This window comes from Perognathus longimembris, chromosome 4 (assembly GCF_023159225.1).
Source record: "Perognathus longimembris pacificus isolate PPM17 chromosome 4, ASM2315922v1, whole genome shotgun sequence".
NCBI classification, from domain to species: Eukaryota; Metazoa; Chordata; class Mammalia; order Rodentia; family Heteromyidae; genus Perognathus; species Perognathus longimembris.
This window is the reverse complement of record NC_063164.1, coordinates 13,022,419-13,044,572: the sequence shown is the minus strand read 5'-3', so window position 1 is coordinate 13,044,572 and position 22,154 is coordinate 13,022,419. Positions and strand designations below refer to the sequence as shown.

General features: G+C 41.9%; 1 protein-coding gene across 1 annotated transcript in view; it reads right to left on the bottom strand.

The window, feature by feature from the left end:
• The window catches only part of Epha4 (EPH receptor A4), a 148,007-nt gene that overhangs the window by 20,640 nt on the left and 105,213 nt on the right, over positions 1 to 22,154 (bottom strand). The window contains exons 6-11 of the mRNA XM_048344669.1: positions 15,755 to 15,879; positions 14,473 to 14,632; positions 13,194 to 13,305; positions 4,638 to 4,696; positions 2,320 to 2,433; positions 1,634 to 1,819 (exon numbers count right to left, since the gene is read on the bottom strand). Of these exons, the coding sequence (XP_048200626.1) occupies positions 1,634 to 1,819; positions 2,320 to 2,433; positions 4,638 to 4,696; positions 13,194 to 13,305; positions 14,473 to 14,632; positions 15,755 to 15,879 (756 nt within the window). The remainder of the gene's footprint in view (positions 1 to 1,633; positions 1,820 to 2,319; positions 2,434 to 4,637; positions 4,697 to 13,193; positions 13,306 to 14,472; positions 14,633 to 15,754; positions 15,880 to 22,154) is intronic.

Here is a 22,154-nt window from a genome sequence, read left to right as displayed (position 1 = left end):
TTTTTTTTTTTTTTAAAGAAAATGGACCTGCACAACTATTTAAAGGGAATGTTATCTTTTAATTAAAGTAGTAAGGGGCTCTAAGCAGCCTTGAAGGCCACAGGCAACAGAAAAATATCCTGTCTGTAAAACTAATCTTAAAAAGCAAATAGAGCTATTCTATGCTAATTATAAGCCTTCACCTTAGGCAGAAAATTATATATCCTTGGCACTAAGTTTCCATTTTTGAAGGATTCTCAAGATGTGGAAAGGTGGACTTTTAAAGACATAATAATACCAGGGAACTATTTAAAAGGTATGTATGTTCATTTTTTAAATCTACTGTTAGACACACTACTCTAAATATTTCATTTCACCCATCCTTTCTCCCTTCTAAATAACCCTGTCAGGCCACGTTCCTAGTTCAGCACCATTTTTTTTTTTTAAACAAAAGAAGAACCAGAAAGAGAAAAATGGAACCACCAATCAAGGTCAACTGCTTTGTCCCTAGGCTAATGGTTCTCAAAGGTGGATCTATAAGATAGGGCATTGCTGGAAAGGAGTTCTTTAGAAATGCAAACTTAGGGACCCCATCCTAATGGATGAATTAAACTTCCCCAGAAGGTTAGGAAACTTCTGAAGTATATTTATGTTTGAGGAGACTATTTTCCCTTTTTAGTAACCTCCCATTTCTACTCCCAAAGATCTTGTGTGTTGCATCCTACTAATATTTAACCAACATCTTATATCTTACTTTTACTTTTAAACCCTCTGCACCCTCAGTTTATCTTTATCTACTGAAGCAGCCATTGTCTCACCTTTGGGCTCAGGCACAGATTGACTGACAGTGCTTTCCATTGACACTTTGAATCAAAATGAAAAAACAAACCATCCTGGCCTTACAGCTGACATAGCCCCAGGCATACAAGAGCCTCACTGGAAGCAGTAGATACTAGGGCTCCAGGAACGCAGCCACCTAAACAGTTACCGCTTCAACTGTCCCTTGTAGGCGGCATTTTCTAAGTTGGTCTTATCCAGCTCAGGGTTTGCTTTGCCAAGTGCATTTGTTGAGCTGTGCCATGTTTTAACTGAAGCACGGTTCACAGCCTTACAGAATGCTAATGGACTAAGAAAGGAAGGTTCAACCAGGTGTTACTGTAAATAGGTATGGAACAACAACAGCCATAAATCAGAGGGAGCAGACAAGCAAATCTCCCAAAATAATAAAGATTCCCCAGATTCGCTCCCTGCATCTGGAACCAACACTTGCAGCACAAGGTGTGGTGGGGTTTTCTGGTGTGCATCATATGAAAACGTATTTAAATTTTATTTTGCTTCCCATCTGCTTGCGTCTACTTGGTGACAATCCCCTTGGCCTAGCAAACATTTTAAAAGATAGTACGGCATATCAAACATCTGCAATATTTAATTTTCCTAAAATTTCACTCAAGCTGCCTTGGAGGGAGGCTATCAGCTGAAACCATAGACCCATTTCGAATTGACTGCAAGATTAATGACTTGTCCTGGGCTGATTTCCTCCTATTAGCAATCAGTGGGTCTGTGCCATCTGTCATTTCCCTGGAAAGAAAATGTGTGTTTAATTTCCCAGTAACTCTTAACTTGGCTTTGAAAAGGGAGTGACTTGCATACTTACATTTGGTGACAACGCCTTCCAAGTGAATAATGTTTGGGTGGTCAAACTGTCCCATGATACTGGCTTCACTCAGGAAGTCTCTCCTCTGCTTGTCAGTATAACCGGCTTTCAGAGTCTTGATAGCTACACAGATCTCTCTCTTGCCGGGGACTTTGAGACGCCCACTACACACCTCACCGAATTCACCTTTGAAAGTGGAGAAGAAGAATCTATGATGGAGTGGAAGGCATTCAAGAGAACAAGAAATAGCTAACATTCCATTCCATGCTTATTACAGAATGTTCCATAGACCATTTTATGTCATTCTCCTCCAAATACTGAAGGAGGCACAATTGGCTCCATTTTTTTCAGAGAAAACATACACACTTTGTGTGTGTGTGTGTGGGGGGGGGAACTTGCTGAAAGTCTTAAGAGTTATGGTAATATGGTAAGAAGTAAAGTGAACATTTAAATGAGCCTGACTTCAGTTTTCACGTTCCTATTCATTCTATTCAAAAATCAAAATTTGTACCGAAATACTTCATAGCACAGCACATTTTATGCTTTGAATATGGAAATCTCATTATACAGTATTTCCATATCTAGATAAATAGGAGGTATATTTTCCCATATGTATGTTTTTATGATTTACATGCATAGCATCCATCAGAAAAGGAGACTTCTTAGACAGAGGCTCAGACACTTACCCACTCCTATGACTTTTTCAATCTTGATGCAGGAGGCATCGATTTCTTTGGCAAATTCTCGCACCGCCTGGTTGGGATCTTCATATGTAAAAGGATCCACGTACGTTCTAACACCTAAGTCATGAAGAGGGGGACATGTGGGCAAGACACTTAGTAGGAACCCCTGATAAACATAAATCCTTGACAGAGGAAAAGTTGGGCTAGCTGTCTGGTCTTTAGAAAATGAAAATGCTTATGCTCTAGCTCTGGTTTTCATTAGTGAATAAACAAAATCAGTGTTAGCTGTTGAAGAGGCTCTAGCTCTACTGACTTCTTGGAATTTCTTCACACTTCAAGGACAAGAGTTTAAAAACAACCCATCCCATGGACAAAAAGTGAATCTTTTGGAAATTTGGAATGTGTTAGCCAAACATGTTTTCCTTATCATTTGCTTATAGCTCCATGGCCCTGGTTCTATGTTTTCCCTCCTGCTTTTCTCACATCAAACATTATTAGGACTCTTTTTTTCCACTGGCTCTGTCTATACAGTATCACGTTTTGCATAATATCTGGACCATCTAAATATGTCTAATAACTAACACGTTTGCTAGGCACCAATTGCTCATCCCTGTAATCTTAGCTACTCCAGAGGCTGAGATCTGAGGATCGTAGTTCAAAGCCAGCCTGGGCAAGAAAGCTGTAAGAGACTCTTATCTTCAATAAACAACTCAGAAAAAGCTGGAAGTGGTGCTGTGGCTCAAGTGGTAGAGTGCTATCCTAGGGCAAAACAGATCAGGGGCAGCACCTGGACCCTGAGTTCAAACCCCACAACAGGCAAAAAACAAACAAATAAAAATCTAACAAGTTTAAATTCAACTTAGGTTGGGTCCATATAAAACAAGAGAGACATCATCAGCTGGTTGATCTGAGATATAAACTCTTCACTGGGCCTTCACTTTCAATCCATTTGGGGAAAACTATGAACTTTCACCTAGCAGGTTCAGCTGCAGATAATCGTTATAGACTACTTGTGAATGGAAGGGCAATCCAGCCATACTTCACTATCACAAACCAAATTCAGAACATGAGTCGTGGCCCTAAATATATAGAACACCATTGGCTTAATATCGTTGGTTTTCCCAGCCTGTCCCTCTTTTACCTTGACTCTGCTTTCATTCTTAAGAACAATATACTTAAAATCTACTTACGTTGGCCTTTTCTGACTATTTCCTTTCAATGTATCATTTGTCTATAAACATACACACCATGTTAAAAGTTAATAAAAAAACTATAGTTCTAGAATGAAAGTAGGTTAGACACATAGAAATTGTCCAACTTCACAGCAGATAGAAGCTTCTCCCAGATTGCTTTCCTTTATTCCCAGTGGTTCTCTTTCCTCAACCTCCTATGCTAATGGTATCAACATCTTGGTGCAAATGTTAAAGTTTACTTTTGGTTCACATGAGCTGTCTCACGGCATGGTGCCATTATTTCAGAAAAGTACTGTATACCACAACGCTCCAGTGTTCCTGTGCTGACTTAGCCATCAATGGCTTAAATCATTCTGGAGCCACTTCCTTGAATTAATTCCCTGATCCACTTGGAACATCAACATACCCTACCATCCATTAAAAAACAGATAACAACAAAAAAGACACTGTAGTGGCTTTCTCCACATCACATAGTGCTAATCAGTGAAGAGTAAGGATGACTATCTTGTTTCTTTTAACACCCTGACTCCAATTGTTAGCTTAGGTCAGAAAAAAATTACCCATTTATTCTTTAAGCTAGCTACCCATTAATCTACCAGAATGAGGCAGAGTAAAGATAGAACGAAAATGAAAAGTCTATAAGAAACTTTCCCACCCCACCTCACATTTAACTTTACTTTAAATAATTTTGAATCACCCATTGCAGATTGCTACCCTTTAAGTATATTTTTTTGGATAAGGAATACAGTATGTAAACATCAGTGGCCCTATTCATTTTAGGCATTTCTAAACTAGAAAATATGAAATGATCTAGAAAGAATTTTTTTTTTCTCTAGGTGTTGATGGCTCATCCCTGTAATCATAGCTACACAGGAGGCTGAGTACTGAAGATTACAGCTTGAAGCCAGCCCAGGCAGGAAAGTCCATGAGACTCTCATTCCCAATTAACTACCACTACTAAACTGCAAGTGGTGCTGTGGCTCAAAATGTTAGAGTCCTAGCCTTGAGCAAAAAAGCTCAGGTACAGAGCCCAGATCCCGAGTCCAAGCCCCATGACCGACAAACCCTCCCCCCTCCCCCCTCCCCCCTCCCCTCACTACTGCCAAAAAGAATTTTTTTTTTAAATACCTTGATTTAAGTGTTTTTCTTCATCTGCTTCTTGTTTGGCTTTACTATATTTACTCCGCCTAGTTAAAGAAATGAGAAACAAAAATAATTCTCCTCTAACACAAAAGGTATCACAAAAGCCGTAAGACAAGTTCTTTATTAGCATCATTTAAGTCAATATATATTTTACAGATAAGAAAGCTGAGATCTGCAAGGAATGAATGGATGGCAAGTCATGGTTTCAAATCCAAGGTTGAGAGTCCAGAGTCTCTGCTCTTAACTACAATTTTAAGCACAAAGCTATTGCTTTACAATATAATTATAATTTCAATTGCCAGAGGAAACAAATAATTGAGACAACTGGCCATTATATATTTACATTTATATAATACATATCATCTATACATATATATGTGCATTACACATTTATTATGCATATATGTACATATAAGTATACATCCACATATATAGCTCCTTTATATAACACAGTATATTTTAACTAAAATCATGAACTAAAGTCATGAGTAATTCTGCCTAACTAAAATAATATTCAGTATGTGATAGCAAGGGCTAGCCAGCCCTGTTTCTATAATTACCATAGTCACTACCACAAAGGCTCACTATCATAGTATACTCTTAAAGCAATGTAGGTCTTAGTTTCTCTTAATATATACAAGTCCTTCAATTACTCATGAACACTTATGGAGCAAATATTTGCTGGGTACTAAATAATGTTCCCTACAGCTTTACAGAAAACTAGTTTCAAGTAATTATTCTTCCAGTAAAATGGCTCATGGTTTTTAAAGTTTACATTCTGCTCGCCCCTGCCCCATGACACTTGGTTTCTTGAATTTGGTTTTATTACAAAGTTTGGGGAATTATAAATCAGCAGTAGATATAAATCTTGAATAAGAAATATATGCATCATTTGTATAAAGCAGAAAATCGACTCAAGATGACAATCAAATATATTAAATCTATACACCTTCATGCACACATGCATGTGTATAAATACGCTTTTTTGCGTGCTGGAGATTGAACCCAAGGTCGCGCATGTTACACAAATGCTCTAGTACTGACTCATACCCTACACCTTAATCACCCTTAAATGTTGACTCAGGACAATGTATATGATAAAAAGCAATTGGTAAATCAACTCAGTTGGTATTGCAGCTCTCAAGTTTAGGAGGCTGAAGCTAAATCGGTGAATAAAAAGTGCACTTTAATGACCCTAAAGGCATGTAAAATTAACAGTGAAATTTATAATTACCTTCTGTTGCCTGAGCTTTAAGAAAAAGTGAAGACTCTCTCAGCTGAGTAAATGGAGGCTACAAACTGAGGAAAGATTCTTCAGCCATATAGGGCCTGAGGTCCTATCAGAATCTGATTCCTCAACTCCTGAACTTTGAATGGGGTAGAAAGGCAGAATGACCAGGTAAAAGAGAAAGCAGAGGAGAGTCTAAAGAAGCCAGGCAGAGCTACATGACAGCCGTCCATTTCTGGGGGGCATGCACAGAGCTTCCCTCCCTCCTTTTAGTTGTCAACCATGGCAAGAGGCAGTTCAGCAATCAGGTTCTGGGAGCCTACAGATGTTCCTCCACGTGGTTAATTCCTTTGCGAATAATAAATACTTTGCACTTTTACATGGCATTTAACTTTTCAAAGTGCTCTCATCACATACATAATCTCCTCCTCTAACTATTTGCAAAGCAGGAACCAGCTTTGCAAAACAGACACCCTAGTTACCAAGGGTAGCGGCAGAGTGCATATTTCAGTACCAAATAACAGCCTGTGTTTTCCTTCACATTTAACTTTTCAAAGGGCCTTCTTATAGGTCTATTATTTCATTGCATCTTCACAACATCCCTAGGGAGGGAATCAGGTGGGGATCCACACATTCATTCCACAGCACAGATGAGAGTGTGGAGCCATCTCCCCTCCCAGAGTACAAAGACAACATAGCTACCATGATCTAGTCAGTCCCTAATTCACAGGGCCTGGGCTAGAGGAGCAGTTACAAGCTAACTGATGAGAAGTAAGCAATGGTACATTTTATATTAGTAAATTTACTTAAATCAGATTCAAGGACTCTTTTTTTTTTTTTTTTAATGACTATTTGGGGCCTTGAACTCAGGGGCTCACCATCGTCACTTAGCTATTTCACTCAAGGCTGGTACTTTACCACTTGAGCTACTCTTCTTCCCGGTTTGCTCTAGTTAATTGGAGGTAAGAGTCTCACGGACTTTTCTGGCTGGGCTGGCTTCAAATCCAGATTCTCAGTACCTAGGATTCCAGGTTTGAGCTACCTGCACCCAGCACAACTGCTTTTTAAAATCAATTGCTTCATCAAACCAAACAACTCTGCATGAAAGATTGTCTCTCTCTGATATCGTCTCTAGCCACACTTTCTTTTGCCTCTTTTAAGAAAGTAGAAGAATATGAGACTAGACTAGGCCCATCAAGGCATGACAGGTCTGCTAGTCAAGGGATTGTGTCTCATCAGAGCTCCTCAAAGCTCTCTAATCTGTTAAGCCATTTTAGATCTTGAACATTGATCTGAATTTCTTCCATTTTGAAGAAAAGGGGGAAAATGCGCAGAACTCAAGCCAAGCACTCAGGTAAACTCTCTTCTTCATTTTGTAGAGCTGTAATAAGGTTGGGGGGGGGGGGGGAAGCCCCCGCTCCATGTTGGCGTCATTGCCACGCCCCACTGCAGAGCACGTTGAGGGGACTGGAACCACCACCCCCAGACTGCAGGCAGAGAGGCCCAGCCCAGGGCCCTCGGATGGAGGAGGCCCGAACCCCAGGCCTGTGGGGCGGAAAGGCCTGACCCAAGCCTGCGGACAGAGGCGGCCCGACCCCTGGGCCTTCGGACAGGGAAGCCAAAGCCCAGACCAGCAGCTGAGAGAGAGATCTCAAGACCCCACCAGCAGCTGAGAGAGGCCCGAGTCTGGGCCTGCAGAGAATGGAGGCCAGAGAGGCCTAGCTCTGGGGCGGAAGGGAGGAGAGGCCTGCAGAGCCGAGGCCCAAGGAGAGTGGATACCAGAGGAGTAGAGCAGAGCCGAGAAGAGCCAGAGGCCCGTGAAAGGCCCCAGAGCCTGAGGCCTTCAGAGCTGAGGCTCCTGGAGGTCGGAGGCCTGCAGAGACCAGAGGCCCACGGGGAGAGCCATGTGGAAAGTGGAGTCCCCCAGAGAGGGGAGAGGCCTATGAAGAACAGAGGCCTGTGGAGAACAAGAGGCCTGCAGGCAGGAGAAGTCTGTGGAAAGGTAGAAAGGAAAGAAACTAGCCCCCTGGAAGATGTGACTGCTCCTAGTTCTGGAGTAGCCTGGGGCAAGGCAGTTGCAAACTGACTAATAAAACTCATTTGTCACCTTGAACAGTGCTTGGTGGATTTTCTCACTCCCCTGAATACAGCAGGACTGGAGACTAAGCACAGGGTCTTGTGCTTGCTTAGCCAAGTGCCTAACCACTGAGCCACATTCCCAACTGACTGCCGTGCACATACAAGCCTTCAGCCTTAATTTGCCCAGGAACATGGCTTTCTGTTTTACATCAAGAACATTCTTTAAAGGTAACCAAAGCCAGAGGAAATACAAATGCCAGGGGTCATTAATTAGAAGACTGATTTTCTCATCCTTTCCTCAGACTTCTCAGCATAGAAAGAGGCATTGCAAGAGTGGTGAGGGTGTCTATTTTAAAGGCACTTGCTTACTCAGTGTTATTTGGGGGAGAGAACCCTACAAGGGTACGGAGAAGGCCAAAAAAGGAAACACGAGGATTATTGTTCAAAGGCTAATTGCAGCCCATTAGCTCTCTAATAATACCTTGAAAACAAAAATGTCCACATTCTTCTTGACTTTTGTCACCTGGTGACCCTTTCCTTTCCTTGTGGCTCAAAGGAGGACAATGTGGCTCATTATTGTCCCAAGAAAGATGCTTACTCTTAGGATAGCCTGCCTGGAGCAACCCTGGAGCCCAAAGAAGAGCCAACATCTGAGGCAGATCACCTGAATGAATGTCAGAAGCAAAGCTTTGTGGAAGATTTTTCTTAATTACAGAGTTGTAGACAGGCTGATCCAAAGGGGAAGGAGGAGAGGGGTAAGTGGATGAATGGTCAGTAGGGAACAGGAAACCTTTTCACAGCATGGGTTCCAGGAAAGGGCCTGGCTGCTCTGCAGGTGAAGATTTGAAAGAGGGAGCTGGGGCCTCTCTGCCATCCCGGGGCCCCACTAATGAGAATATTAACCAACCTGAACCCTCCCAGCCAATGTGTTCTTTCTGGCACCTTGACGATTCCATAAAAACAAACCACAGCACTAGAGCCTGCTTTTATCAAAATAGAACTGTCATGATCAAGTGGTCAGATTTTGATGGATAGGATTCATCATTCCAAAACTAACTAGTAAAAGGTAAGTAATTTATTTGGCTAAAGTGCAGATTAAAGGAGATAAGCAACATAATAAGAAGCTAGATTTCTAGAAGAATCCTTGTCAGTGCTCAAGCCCATCATCCATGAAGATTCATTGAGGCCCATTCTCCTTTTTCCCTTTCTGTATGCTGATATTGTTCTCACACTAAGTGATGTCTAACTGTCCTTCAGGAACAACATTTTGAAATCATTGGAATTGCAAGTTGTTTAGCAGTGTTCCGGAGGTGCCATCTGCCCCCTAATAGTGTGAAATTTACATGACTTCATCACAGCCAATTTAGGCTAACATTTAAGTGTGTTCAATTCTTATGTGATCATCTTAGTCCAGGGAAGAAAATTAAGGCACGGGGGAAGACAGATGTAAGAGGAAAAGAAACTATGTTAGCACTCCAACTGTGTTAGCTCCAGTGTGAAAAATATTAAGCTTCAATAAGAACACAAAAGTCACCAACTCTGGGTATTGAGACTTATCATTCATCCACGGACCACAAATTTCCAAGAGTTGATATATGTGTCTCCGTTATGCCTTCACTTCCTAACCCTGGTATAAATGGAATCCAAGTATCATTAGCAATCATCAGAAAGTTAATATAAAAGTAATGCATGCTTTATTGTCAAGTTAATACTTCCTCTTAGCCACCAAAGTTTTCTCAAAGTAAATAATAAAGCGAAATCCTCAGGAACTCTTCTTGTATTGTTTGGACAATAAAATATTATTGGGGAAAAGAAGTTATCCTAAAACAATCTGAATTCATACTACATTAGGATATTTTTCAAGGTGAACTGATGGAACCACTGACATTCAAAGGAATTGTCAAAGAAAATTCACACAGACTCAGCCATTAGTCCCTGGACATTATGACTTTCTAATTGTGTCTTATAACCCCAATGTTAACAGTCCTTCCAGAGAAATCATTTTTAAAAGCAGTAAAGCAAGTGGCAACACTGTGAAGATCACACATATCTAAATATATAATTAAGGAAATAGTTCCTTGCAGGATAAGAGTCCTGGTGACAGCATCACAACGTAATCCCTCTGAACTACATGACAGGTGCAATTATGCAAACTGCAAGCCTGACTCCACCCCAAAATGGTAGCTTGAGGAATGAAGAAGACACAGATCAATGATGCCTATGGATATGTAAATTAATTTACTTGACATCATGTAGGCAGTATAAACACACATCTAAATGAACACACTCTATGTAATATCTCCTGTCAAATATGTAAATAAAGGTTATACATCAAGTAACAGGATCTTTCTCTGAGAGCCCCAAGTGCTTACACATTCAGGTTGGCCCCAAGACAAACACCAAAAACATATCCATTGTGGATAATCACAGCTGACCTTAAGCTCAGACTTGTCAGTGTAAATAGAATACAATAAAATCAATACAACAATTGCTATTTCAAAATCCAGTGCGATGCCAACTGTGAGCCTGCCATTACGTAATAAATTACCAAACAAACAGATTTTTCTCCTGGAAAAACTGAAAAATGTCTCCTTTCTATAGACTCCTTGCCACTGATAGGGTTCAAGGCTCTAAATTCAAGTTCAAGGCGTTGCTAGATGGAATTCGTTTCTAGCTTCCTCCCTGGCACCACTATTTTGTGACCCTCAGAATTCCACTGGCCCAAGGACACACCTGATTGGGTAGACTCAGATGTCTTAATCCTGTTGCTTTCTCATATGTCTGGCTGCCCAAGTCTGGCAACAGGATTTCCAGGATACCACCTATTGCCCTTGGTTTGTATTTTTATGAAAGCCCTGGATCTAACTTTTGTCCCCAGTACTTGTCTCCTCTCTGTTCACCTGTACCTACCCCATTTGAACACTTGTAGTTGGAGATAACAGAGGAGACAGACAACCCGCATGGGAGAATTGGCTGAGAGTGCATCAGCTCCTGCAAACCTGTCAGCTACCTGGCTCCAGGCAGCCCTTCCCCTGACAGCTTTATGGCCAGCACTAAAGAAGAATCAATATGAGGGCAAAGGGTTGACATTTCATTTTCTAAAAAGTGATCCATTGAGGACCAATCACCAACCCATGTTTATCAGCCTTGTGAAGTGACATTTTTTTTTTTAATGGGGAGAAGGAACAGGAATCATCACTGGATAACTCGACAGACTCAATCCTCTCAGGGAGAGGGAGACTGAGAACTGGAAAAAAACCCAATGCATCCTGCTATAAATCCTGCCTTATGTCATAAAGTGATCAATGAAATCAGAAAGGGAATGAGGTCATCAAGCATGAGGTTGCTATTCTCTATCACTATGACTTTTAACAATTTTCACTCCTTGAATTACATTTTCACATTTGTTTTCCTTTCTTTTTGGTCTAAGCCAGTGATTTCGGTAAAGCATTTGGAAGAATCACATACTGAAAAGATTTATCTCTAAACACCCCAGTTTACTGTATTTAGGGACAGAATGTTTCCAAACAGCATGAAGGATATGGTCAGGACCTGGGACAAGCTCTCCTTGCTGAAGGGGAGTGTTCTGAGCATCACATGAAGCTGGATTTCAGCCAGTTGTTTCTGAGATGGTGGCCACTGATACCCTCCCCCCCCACACACACACCAGTTTTAAATGTCTTCATAGCCTAACAAACATTATTTAATGACATTGTAAACATTTCCAAGGCAGAACTACATTAAAAAAAAAAGAACACCTTACTCCCCTGAAATGTCTGCCCAATCCCCTGTTTCCCAAATACTGGATGGATAAATACCACAGATACATGCACTTGCCCACATGTTACACTCAAGGCACAAGCACAGAGGCAAACTCAAATGACACCAAACAAGGAAAAGACTCTTCTTGACTAATTTCCAAAGTTTAATATCTTTGTGGAGATTCAACTCACTTCTCGCACACAACTTGCCTTACAGACTTCATACCAGTACAAACAAACTCATTCACAAATACAGATGCTAGGGAGAATGTGACACTGCTCCACACCGGGCTACTATTAGGCTCAGCAATTCAGCTCTTATGCACCAGGACATGTTGAAGACTGAAGGTGGGAGCACAGTGGTAAGAAAGGCATGTGAGCACTGGCGCCGTCCATGCAAATTGGTACATGTGGTTGCCACCCTCTTTTGAATGGGCACCATGGTGACATGAATGCATGGGGGTGGGTTGGGGGTGCACTGGCATAACGCAGTGACAACAGCCCAGGTGCTGCTGTGACACTGACGACAACAGCAGCAGGCAGCGAGGGACAGTGGGACAACCACTGCTTGAGAGCCAAGCAGGGCTACAGGGATGCCAACAGTAGCTCTAGTGGCCACCAGGGCAATGAAATGACCCTAAACCATGATTACATGTTCCTTTGGGCCACTCTCCTCTTCTATGAGACAAAAAGCTTTATAGTTAAGGGGATCGTTTTTAACGATCAAAACTCTACCTTGTAAAGCAGTGGATGGTATGTAAGGCGTGAAGGGGAGAGATGGGGCAGATGAAGGCCCAGAGGTGGAGTGCTGATGAGATTAAGAGCAGCTCCAGAGTATTGGGGCAGTGTGAAAAGTAAATGGAGGCAACAGCAGTAGGAAAAACCCATTCCAAGGAATACGCTTTCAATGCTACTGATATTTTTTTTCTTGCCTTTCTAGATTTGTCGGTCTCAAGCTAGGTTGTAAGCCCTCAGAGGATAGGTAATCTGTAATGCCATGCTGATCCCATGCTCAGTGGAGAGCCTCTCGGAATGCTGAGGATCTTTGCTGAGGGAAGGCAGAGAGAAAGGATTCATTGCTTTCACTACCAATGGGAGAGTTTCTTCTATTTGTTTTACCTTTGTTAGTGAAGACCCTCTGGACAGAGGGACACTTACAGTGAAGTCCCTCTTCACAAAGGGAAACATGTAACACTTTACAGCTGGAACTAGCAATACATCTCCCATTGGTTTTCCCTTCAGCTCAGTTTCATGGCATTGGTTGGATTTTTCTGAGAGTCACAGCAGTATAGACTACCATTGTCAGCTCTAGGAAGGCCATGGGAAGATCAAAGCTTCAAGGAAGGAGTTTGGCATGCAAACACAATGTTTATGATGCTAATCATAAGCCTTGGCTTTGTGTAGAGAAGACAAAAAACTTCCCCATAAAACCCAGAGGTGAGGCACATACAAGAGAGTGATTTCAGTCCTTACCTCTTGCTGATGACAAAAGCTGCAATGAGAATGACCACAAGCACCACACTGCCAGAGACAGAGACCAGAAGAACAGTGGAGTTGGCTCCATCTCCAATGATCCGGGAAGGCACTGGAACAGCAATCACACAGGGGTCAAATGGGGGAAGGTTCTGAGAGGTACAACTTCTAACTGTGCCCCCATATTCAACATCCTGAAGCTATTGGGATTGCTGAAAGCCTCTGTTGACACTGTGTAAGATAGCCTTCATAAGACAAATACCTTCTCCTTTCTATCTTTCTATCATTGCATGGCAAACTTAAAGACTTATTAAATTCTACATGGTAAAGATACTCTGATGCCTTTTCCTTGATGTCATCACCTTACACTTCCATAGTGAACATATAGGTGTATGTGTACACATATAGCTCTTCTTGCAAATGAATGTGTGTGTGTGTGTGTGTGTGTGTGTGTGTGTGTGTGTGTGTACTTCTTGGTGAGAAAAGACACCTGAAAATTTCAGAAAGGACAAATGTTTTTCTTTCTCTCCTAGCTATTTAAAACTTGCCTTCTGATGCCTATGATGTCCTCTCTGTGGACTTGCTGGAAAATACCAAGGACTTCATTCCTCCTCTGATTCAGCCCTACTGTCTTTTCGAATTGTCTTTCATTCTCATTATATTTAATAATTTACCAATAAAATCATCTTCTATAACAAATGTTAAAAATTCTGCCCTAACATCTTCTTATTAAATAGGTCCAATTTTAGCTTGTAAGGAATCTTATACCCCAGCTTGGATCCAACTCACAATGCATAGAGATTTGATATGCTTTTCAAAAGTGGGCTTAAAAACATACACACAACTGATCTGACTTGATTTAAATGGGTTCCAGGAAATAAGTGCGGGGAAAAAATGGTATGTTTGGCTCCTTCTTTAATGTTCTCAGGAAGAAAAGTTCTTATCTTAATGTAGGGTAGCTATGCAACCCTCAATTAGTCAGTTTAGCAATCCCATTTTTCATGGTTTATAGAAGGTTCCAAATGAGAAAGCAAAATTGGCAACATTGTTTATTCATATGAAAAGACAGATCAGATATACTATGAAAAATGGTTCTTCCCTAAATAGCATGAGATTTCCCAAGTTGCAAACATTGGCTTTCTTATTTCATACCACATCCATTGCAACAAAATGGATGCCAACCAAAACTCATAGAAAGCTCTTTAGAGTTCACGTTAGTGGGATTCACTCTGCACTCTAAAAGAACCCGAGCACAGGTCCGGGTGGTGGTCCTTGTTACCTGTGTTGGTTGTGACCTCCAGGGGCTCACTGAAGTCACCATAGCCAGCAGCTGTCCTGGCTCGCACGTGGAAAACGTAGGAAGTCAGAGGATTCAGACCTTTGATGTCCGTGTTCCTGGCGGCTGTCCGGACAATACGATAGCTTCTCTCATTCTGATCCTACATTCCAAGGAGATACAATTGGGAAAGGCAGCTGAGTTAAGTCTCCTGCTGACTTTAGACACAATATTGAAGCAGAGCCAATCTTGGGAAGTGAAAGTAAATGGAGATACATAGAGTCTCCATAATGCCTGCATTGTCTTTAATGTTGAAACTACTTTGTAGATGTTGAAAGAAATGCAGAATTCAAGTCTGATTGTTGTTGATAATCTTTTGTGGAAAAAAATGTTGAATGATGGTTGGTGTTCTTCTAGTTCCATAATGAGCAGTTTAAGGTCCCTTGTCTTTAGTGTACTTTTTGTCTAAGAAATGCCAAAAATATGGTAATCTGATTTTAATAAGAAAGAGGCCAATCTCTTTTCTGCTTTTAATAAAAATCCAATAAGTGATTATCTTTATTAAAAAAAGACGCAATTGCTCATTTTCTAGATAGCCTTGAACACAAATAGCTCCCTTTAAAATTCCATCCTTTAAATGACAAGTTATTTGTAAAAATAATACATTCCTATAACTTTTAGGGGCAGAAGAATGCAATCTTGCACCCCCAATTTTTTATTAAAAGTCACCAGAACCCATACCATCACTCTGAATAGCAGCAATGTGTTTAAATACATCATTACTTCACTCCTGTAAGTCAGTCGCCCTGATGGAAGGGTTATACATTAGGACCTCTTAGCTGTTTTCATTTCCATTACTAGAAAGAATAACTACAGTTCTATTAAATGTAATATATATTTTCAATTTTTCAAGATAACTAACGAAATAATAAACTTCAGATTTATAGATAAGCAAAATACATTTCCTATTGATATGCACAGGCATTTCATAAGTTGGAACTGGTCAAAAGCTAAATGGAAGACAGAAAGGAAGGAAAGAGTGAAGGAGGGAAGAAAGAAGAGGGAGGGAAGAAGGGAGGGAGGGATGTAGAGAGGGAGGGAGGGAAAGAGGAAAGAAAGGGAAGGAGAAGGAAAGAAGAAGGATATAGAGGGGGGAGGAAGGAATGAAAGAAGGGGACAAGAAGGATGGCAGGAAGGAGGGAAGAGAGGAAGGAGGAAGGAGGAAGAGAGGAAGGAGGAAAGAATAAGAGAAGGAAGGGAAGGGAAAGGAAGGAAAGAGGATTACCTTCTCATAATACTTGACTTCATATTCTAAGATAACCCCATTGGGCCGATCTGGTTCTAGCCACGCCAGAGCCACACTGTATCTTGTGACTTCTTTAGCCTGGACCAAAGCAATGGATGATGGTGCTGTCAGGAAAAGAAGGCATTTTATTTTAGGGTTAAAAATATTTTGGAGGATTATTCGTTAAAAACAATCGTGTAGAAATATCTTCGACATTAATGTCTTCTCCAGTACAAGCATATCTTAAAAAAATTATTTGCTCCAAATATTTGTTTTGCATATAATTTATCTTTATAAGGACCATCTGTCAGGCAGTGGCTGAGTGGGGCCATGGGCCTACCCCCATTATCGCTTCCCATGTCTCATATAAAGCTGGAGGTCACGGCAATCCTGGGCTGCCTGGGTTGGTTTTTTTCAAGGTAGGATGGTCGTCAGTAAATCCTCCTCTTAAGCTCAGTAGACTGCCTTTCATCCTACCTTCCAGTGTTCTACGTATCATTTTACTGATATTTAACGTTATACAACGGGAACTTGTAAGTCTTCCATAGGCAATCTAGGGAATGCTAGAAGGCAAAGAAAGGATTTACAGTTTCCAAATGCAAAGAAAGGGAGTGATTCATTAGAGGGAGAATTTTCAGTTTATATACAACCATGAAGCACACAAATAAAATAAACGCTGTTCTCTCTGGACATAAATGGCAATCTGCAGCTATTTCATAAGAGTTGAACCATCACTTTTGCCTGCTGAACTGCCAGCCTTCCTCTTCCCACTGAGCGAGACACAAAGGCAGTCCTCCTGGGCACGTTTGGGGGCCTGGGAAGGAAGGCCACACTTGAGACGTGTAAAGCCAGGCAGCTTGATAATGCTTGCTTTTCCTCTGCAGTGGTGTCATCTCCAGCCAATTGTTATCAAGTGGTGCTGTGACTGACGAGGGCTGATGTAGCTGTGTAATGGCCAGGGAGAAGAGGGAGCATTCATGAAATCCTCAATCTTATCTAACAAAGCTGCCCTGTGCAACTCGAGATTAGGGGTCTTCCCAGATGGGATTCATCCTCACTTTTGTTCTCTAACTGTGGTAATATGTGAAAACAATCATCCAAAAGCGTCTCCTGAGGAACAACAAATTAATAACTAATTAATCAGCCTTCTGTCCTTCCCCAGTACATACAAGACTACCATCTCTAAACTCAGGAGAAAACAATAAAGTAAAATAAATTGCTACTGAAAATGGGTCAGATTAACCATATTTGATGGGTCTCCAGGTGGCGGCAGAGAAACCAATAGGACAAATGGCAGTCACAAAAGAGGGTACTTCCCCACTAAACGGAATCCAGAAGGGGCTTTTCCTAGAGACAGCTATTTGACAGTCTGACATCTCTGTTAGGAACACATCAGGATGGCAATGAGCTCTCTCTCTCTCCTCTCTCTCTCTCTCTCTCTCTCTCTCTCTCTCTCTCTCTCTCTCTCTCTTTCTCTCTCTCTCACACACACACACAAACACACACTGATTTTTTCTATCTTTCTCAGTTCCAAAGCTCTTCCAGATTGGATCTCAGGAATAAACGTAAGTGAAAGATGCAATGGATACACATGTTCTCCATCAAAGGCAACTCCAAGGCTAGCAGTACTGAATTGGATGAACAAAACTGCATGCAGCAGACATATGGAAGCCACTGAGCATCTGAGGGAATGAAAAACGGAAATGTGCTCATTAGAAGTATTAAGATTCCCTTCCCCTAACACAGACACATACAGAGAGAGAGAGAGAGAGAGAGAGAGAGAGAGAGAGAGAGAGAGAGAGAGATACATATGCACACAGATACAGACACAAGCACAGACACACACATGCAGACAGGTACAGCCCATAGAGATGCACACCTGAGCGCACACATTGTCTTTCTTTGCTCTAGTAGACATGGAGCTACTGTCTCTTAAGACACAAGGAGCAAAACTTACTTGTGGAGGGAGCAAGGGGCCTACGAAGGCTGCCTGGCTGTGAAAAGCCATTTCACTGCAGGTAATAAATATATTGCTTTACAGAACACTTTAACATACACTCCATAAAAAGGGGGCTCTTTAAACTCCAATGTTCAGGATTGGGAAATGAAATCGAAAAGTGAAGCCATTAGAAAGGAGGCAGGCAGGAGGAACATCATAAAATTATAAAATGAACTTGCTCTCAGAAATGGTCCTGGGTTAGATTCTGATAACTGACATATTCCTTGGGAAAGAATTGGCTGGTCTGCCCTCCTAGTGTACTGATGAGCTGGGACGGCGGCTTTGCTCTAGTTGGGTTATCACTAACTGCTGTAGGTAGGGGAAATGAATCCAATTTCTACTTGAGGAGTTGAAGTAACAACGTTCCTGTGCCCATTCAAGGGGATATGAGCTCAATCAAGGGGCTCGGAAATCTCAAACAGGGAGCTGGCAATATAATACAATCATGTTAGTTAATAGAATACTTCTGATGTAGTAATATTCAGAAAATACATCAAAATACATCGGTATAACTGTGAAAATAAACTCATAGTGGACCTGAACTCAGATATCATAAAAATGCAGGAAAATGGGAAACTGTAGTGGAAATACAAATGAGAGGCAAGAAGGACAGAAGGAAAGTTAAATGGCAGGAGGGAGACAGAAAATTGCTGAGCTAATGATGTTCTGCCAACTGTTTACAGAAATGCAGCCAGAGAAAAGTAGAATAATTAACTCTAATCCACAAAAAGCATTATGCTATATGGTTGTCAAGCCTGAATTCTTTTTATTTTTGTGCTGCTACTAGGGTTTGAACTCAGAGACAGAGTACTATCCCTGAGCTTTTTCCTCTCAAGGCTAGGACTCTATCACTTGAGCCACACACCCCGCCACTTCTGGCCTTTTGGTGGTTAACTGGAGAAAGAAAGAAAGAGTCTCAGGACTTTCCTACCCAAATTGGCCTTAAATGGCAATCCTCAGATCTCAGCCTCCTGAGGTGTGAGCTACCAGCACAGGTGTGAGCTACCAGCACACCAGGAACATCTTACTGGGGCACAGTGACAGAAGCAACACATGGCCAAGTGAGATTGGGTGACATACCTAAACCATACAACCACCCTGTAGTACAATGGCGAAGTCATTCTGCACCCTTCAAGAAGTGCTCTCTCTGCACCCTTTAAGAAGAGCTTCGGACTTCCCCTGCTAAGAACACTGGTTTGAGAAAAGTCCAGCTTTGACAAATGGCCACTTGAGAAAGGAAGCAACTTGGTTGTCCTCCATATCCCAAGCTACATCCCTGGCTTCCAACACAGCCGCCAGCTCTACATCTGGAAGCCATCACCCTGCAGCTCATTTCCCCAGAGGAGACATTTGGCAATGGGATCCCCCCAGTTCTTCCTTGGACCCTGTGGGTCCTCAATATCATCCTTCTCCTGCCACCCATTTGTGTCACACCCTTCCGCAACTCATAGGACGATTTCAGTGATACTGTTCTGAAATACATAATTTTCAACTCTGTCAATGTTGGAAAAGAAACTTCCCCCATTGATAAGCATGCATTGAACCCTGGTATCACTATAAGGGATGGAGGAAGGAGACCTCCACGTGGTTGTTCTTGCAGAGGAGTGTTTATCAGCAGAACCAGGACAGAATGCTGGCCTGCAGCAGATGGAGGTGTGTAGAGGTGGGACTTCCGGCAGGCAGAGAGGATATGTAGGGAGACGGTGGTGGGGGTGGGTGGTGGGGGGGGTGGCCTCAGCTGATGCCGAAGTGACCTCAGAGGAAAAGGAAGTGACTTCAGAGCCTGGGGGCCCTCCCACTGCCCCCAGGTTCTCCAGTTACCTGGGCACAGGTGCATGGAGGGGACTTCTAGAGAGGAAGGGAGAACAAAGGGGTAGGAGCCATATTTTCCCAGGGGTTAACCCAACAATCACTTCCTCTTGATGGCAGGAATCATAAAAATGAATAAAATCTGAAAACACAACAAGGTTTTATTGGTGATTGCTGGGGCACTCTGACCCTTCCGTAGCCTTGTTTAAAAAGGGAGACTAAGCCAAGTGCTGGCGGCTAATGCCTGGGCTCCTAGCAACTCAGGAGGCTGAGATTTGATGATAGAGATTTGAAATCTGCCTAGGCATAAAAGCCAATGAACTTCTTATCTCCAATTAACTAGTAAAAACCAAAAATGGAGCTGTGGCTCAAGCACTGGTCTTGGTGAAAAAGCCAGGCCAGAGCATGAGCCCAAGTTAAAGCCCTAGTACTGGGCTGGGAATATGGCCTAGTGGCAAGAGTGCTTGCCTTCTATACATGAAGCACCACATATATAGAAAACAGCCAGAAGTGGCGCTATGGCTCAAGTGGCAGAGTACTAGCCTTGAGCAAAAAGAAGCCAGGGACAGTGCTCAGGCCCCGAGTCCAAGGCCCAGGACTGGCAAAAAAAAAAAAAAAAAAAAAAAAGATTGTAAAGCCCTAGTACTAGCACAAAGAGGAGAGAGAGGGAGAGGAGAAGGGAGGGAGAGGAGAGAGATAGGGAGACAGAGAGAGGGACATAGAAGTGACCATGGAATACTTGGAATTAGTGAGAGAAAATTGATGGGGGTGGGGTGGGGGGCGAGGGAACTAACTTTCACCTAGGGTGATTCAATATTATGTAACTTCCCAGGTAACAACTCTTCCTTCAAACACCTCTGCCATTTCCACACTTGTAAAGGACTGCCTCTCTGGACTCCTGTTTAGGAATATTTGGATCCTAATCCCAACATTTCATTGTTGTGCTCTCTGAGATGAGAAAAGAGATAACTGATGAAATAGCAGATAAAACAACCCCTCCTCCAAAATGGGAAATGAAAAAAAAAAAACCAATGCTTTAGTTCAAAAGGACCAGCACATCATAGGCATATTAGAATAAAAGTTTCTCAGCTGCTCCTGCATTCTCTGATTTATATTCCAACAGCCAGTAGGGACAAGTTCTTCCTCAGTACTGACTCATTCACCAGGCACACACTTAACAAGTACCCAGGGAATAAGGAAAAGGCTATGCAAAACTCAGTAAAATACAATCCTCAGTATCAAATTAAGCACCATCTTGTACTTTGGGGGGTGGGGACAAAAATCAAGAACGCTTTGTAATAGTTTTATCTAAAGACTCTTTCTAACACAAGTACCCATTTTCCTAGCTTTTGACATTTGAAAATTCTTCTAATTACAGTATTGGGGAGGAAGGAGCAGGAGAAGGGCAATTGTCATCACACTGTTACATACACCACACACCTACTGAAAAGTCACACATGGGGCCAGGAAAAAGATGGAGGCTGAGCTACACACCCTCAGCAAAAGGAAGAAAGAGATGCATCATAGTTTAATAAAGCATTCCTAACTACCCACAGACTTCCTTCATAAAGAACATGGTTGTCGTTGGTGGGGGGGGGGGGGGGGGAAGCAGGCATTGTTTAATGGCTAGAATTTAGCTCTAGCACACAGCAAGAAAGGCTGGTTGGACCAGTTGACAGGAGCATGGTTAGAGAAAGATGACAGATGCAAAAATCACAAAGGCAAGCACTACCAAAGGGTAGGTTTCAAAGAAAGATTTATGGCCTCATTCAACAAAGTCCATAATTTTCCAAATTTGGCAGCAGAATTTCCAGTGACCAAAAGATGCCAATTTTACTCTTCTGAGACCATTTTTTTTTTTTTTTTGCTGCTGATTCTCATGGGGATTTTAGAAGTTCTTAATTCAAAGCATGTCTTTCATTTCCTCTTTTATTTACAAATCATGCTGACATATGTATCCATTCAGCCATTCAGCAAATACTCTTTAAGACTTTGCTTGAAAAACTTACAATCCAAAGTAGAACTAAATAGGCATTTAGATGAGAATGCTAACCATTACTTGGCTGGAAGAAGACCATGCTGGGGCCAGCAGCCAAAATAAGGACATTATGGATGGAAAATCACCATAGGAAGATTTGGAGCAAGGTGGATGAGGTATAGTCATACTTTGCAGGCATACAGAGGAGGCAGAAAAACAGAATGATAAATGAGCAAAATCCACTGGCTGTCCATACAACTGCAATTTTCAGGGCCTGGTCCTGTATGGTTGAAGGCCTTCCTTCTCTAGAATATTTGAAGCAAAGAAACAACACAAAATGTTTAATCCACATATCTACTTTCCACATTTCTAATCTGGAGCTTAATTTTTTTTTTGTTTTGGTAAAAAAAAAAAAATTCTGGGGGCTGGGAATATGGCCTAGTAGCAAGAGTGCTTGCCTCATATACATGAAGCCCTGGGTTCAATTCCCTAGCACCATATATATAGAAAAGGGCCAGAAGTGGCGCTGTGGCTCAAGTGGCAGAGTGCTAGCCTTGAGCAAAAAGAAGCCAGGGACAGTGCTCAGGCCCTGAGTCCAAGGCCCAGGACTGGCC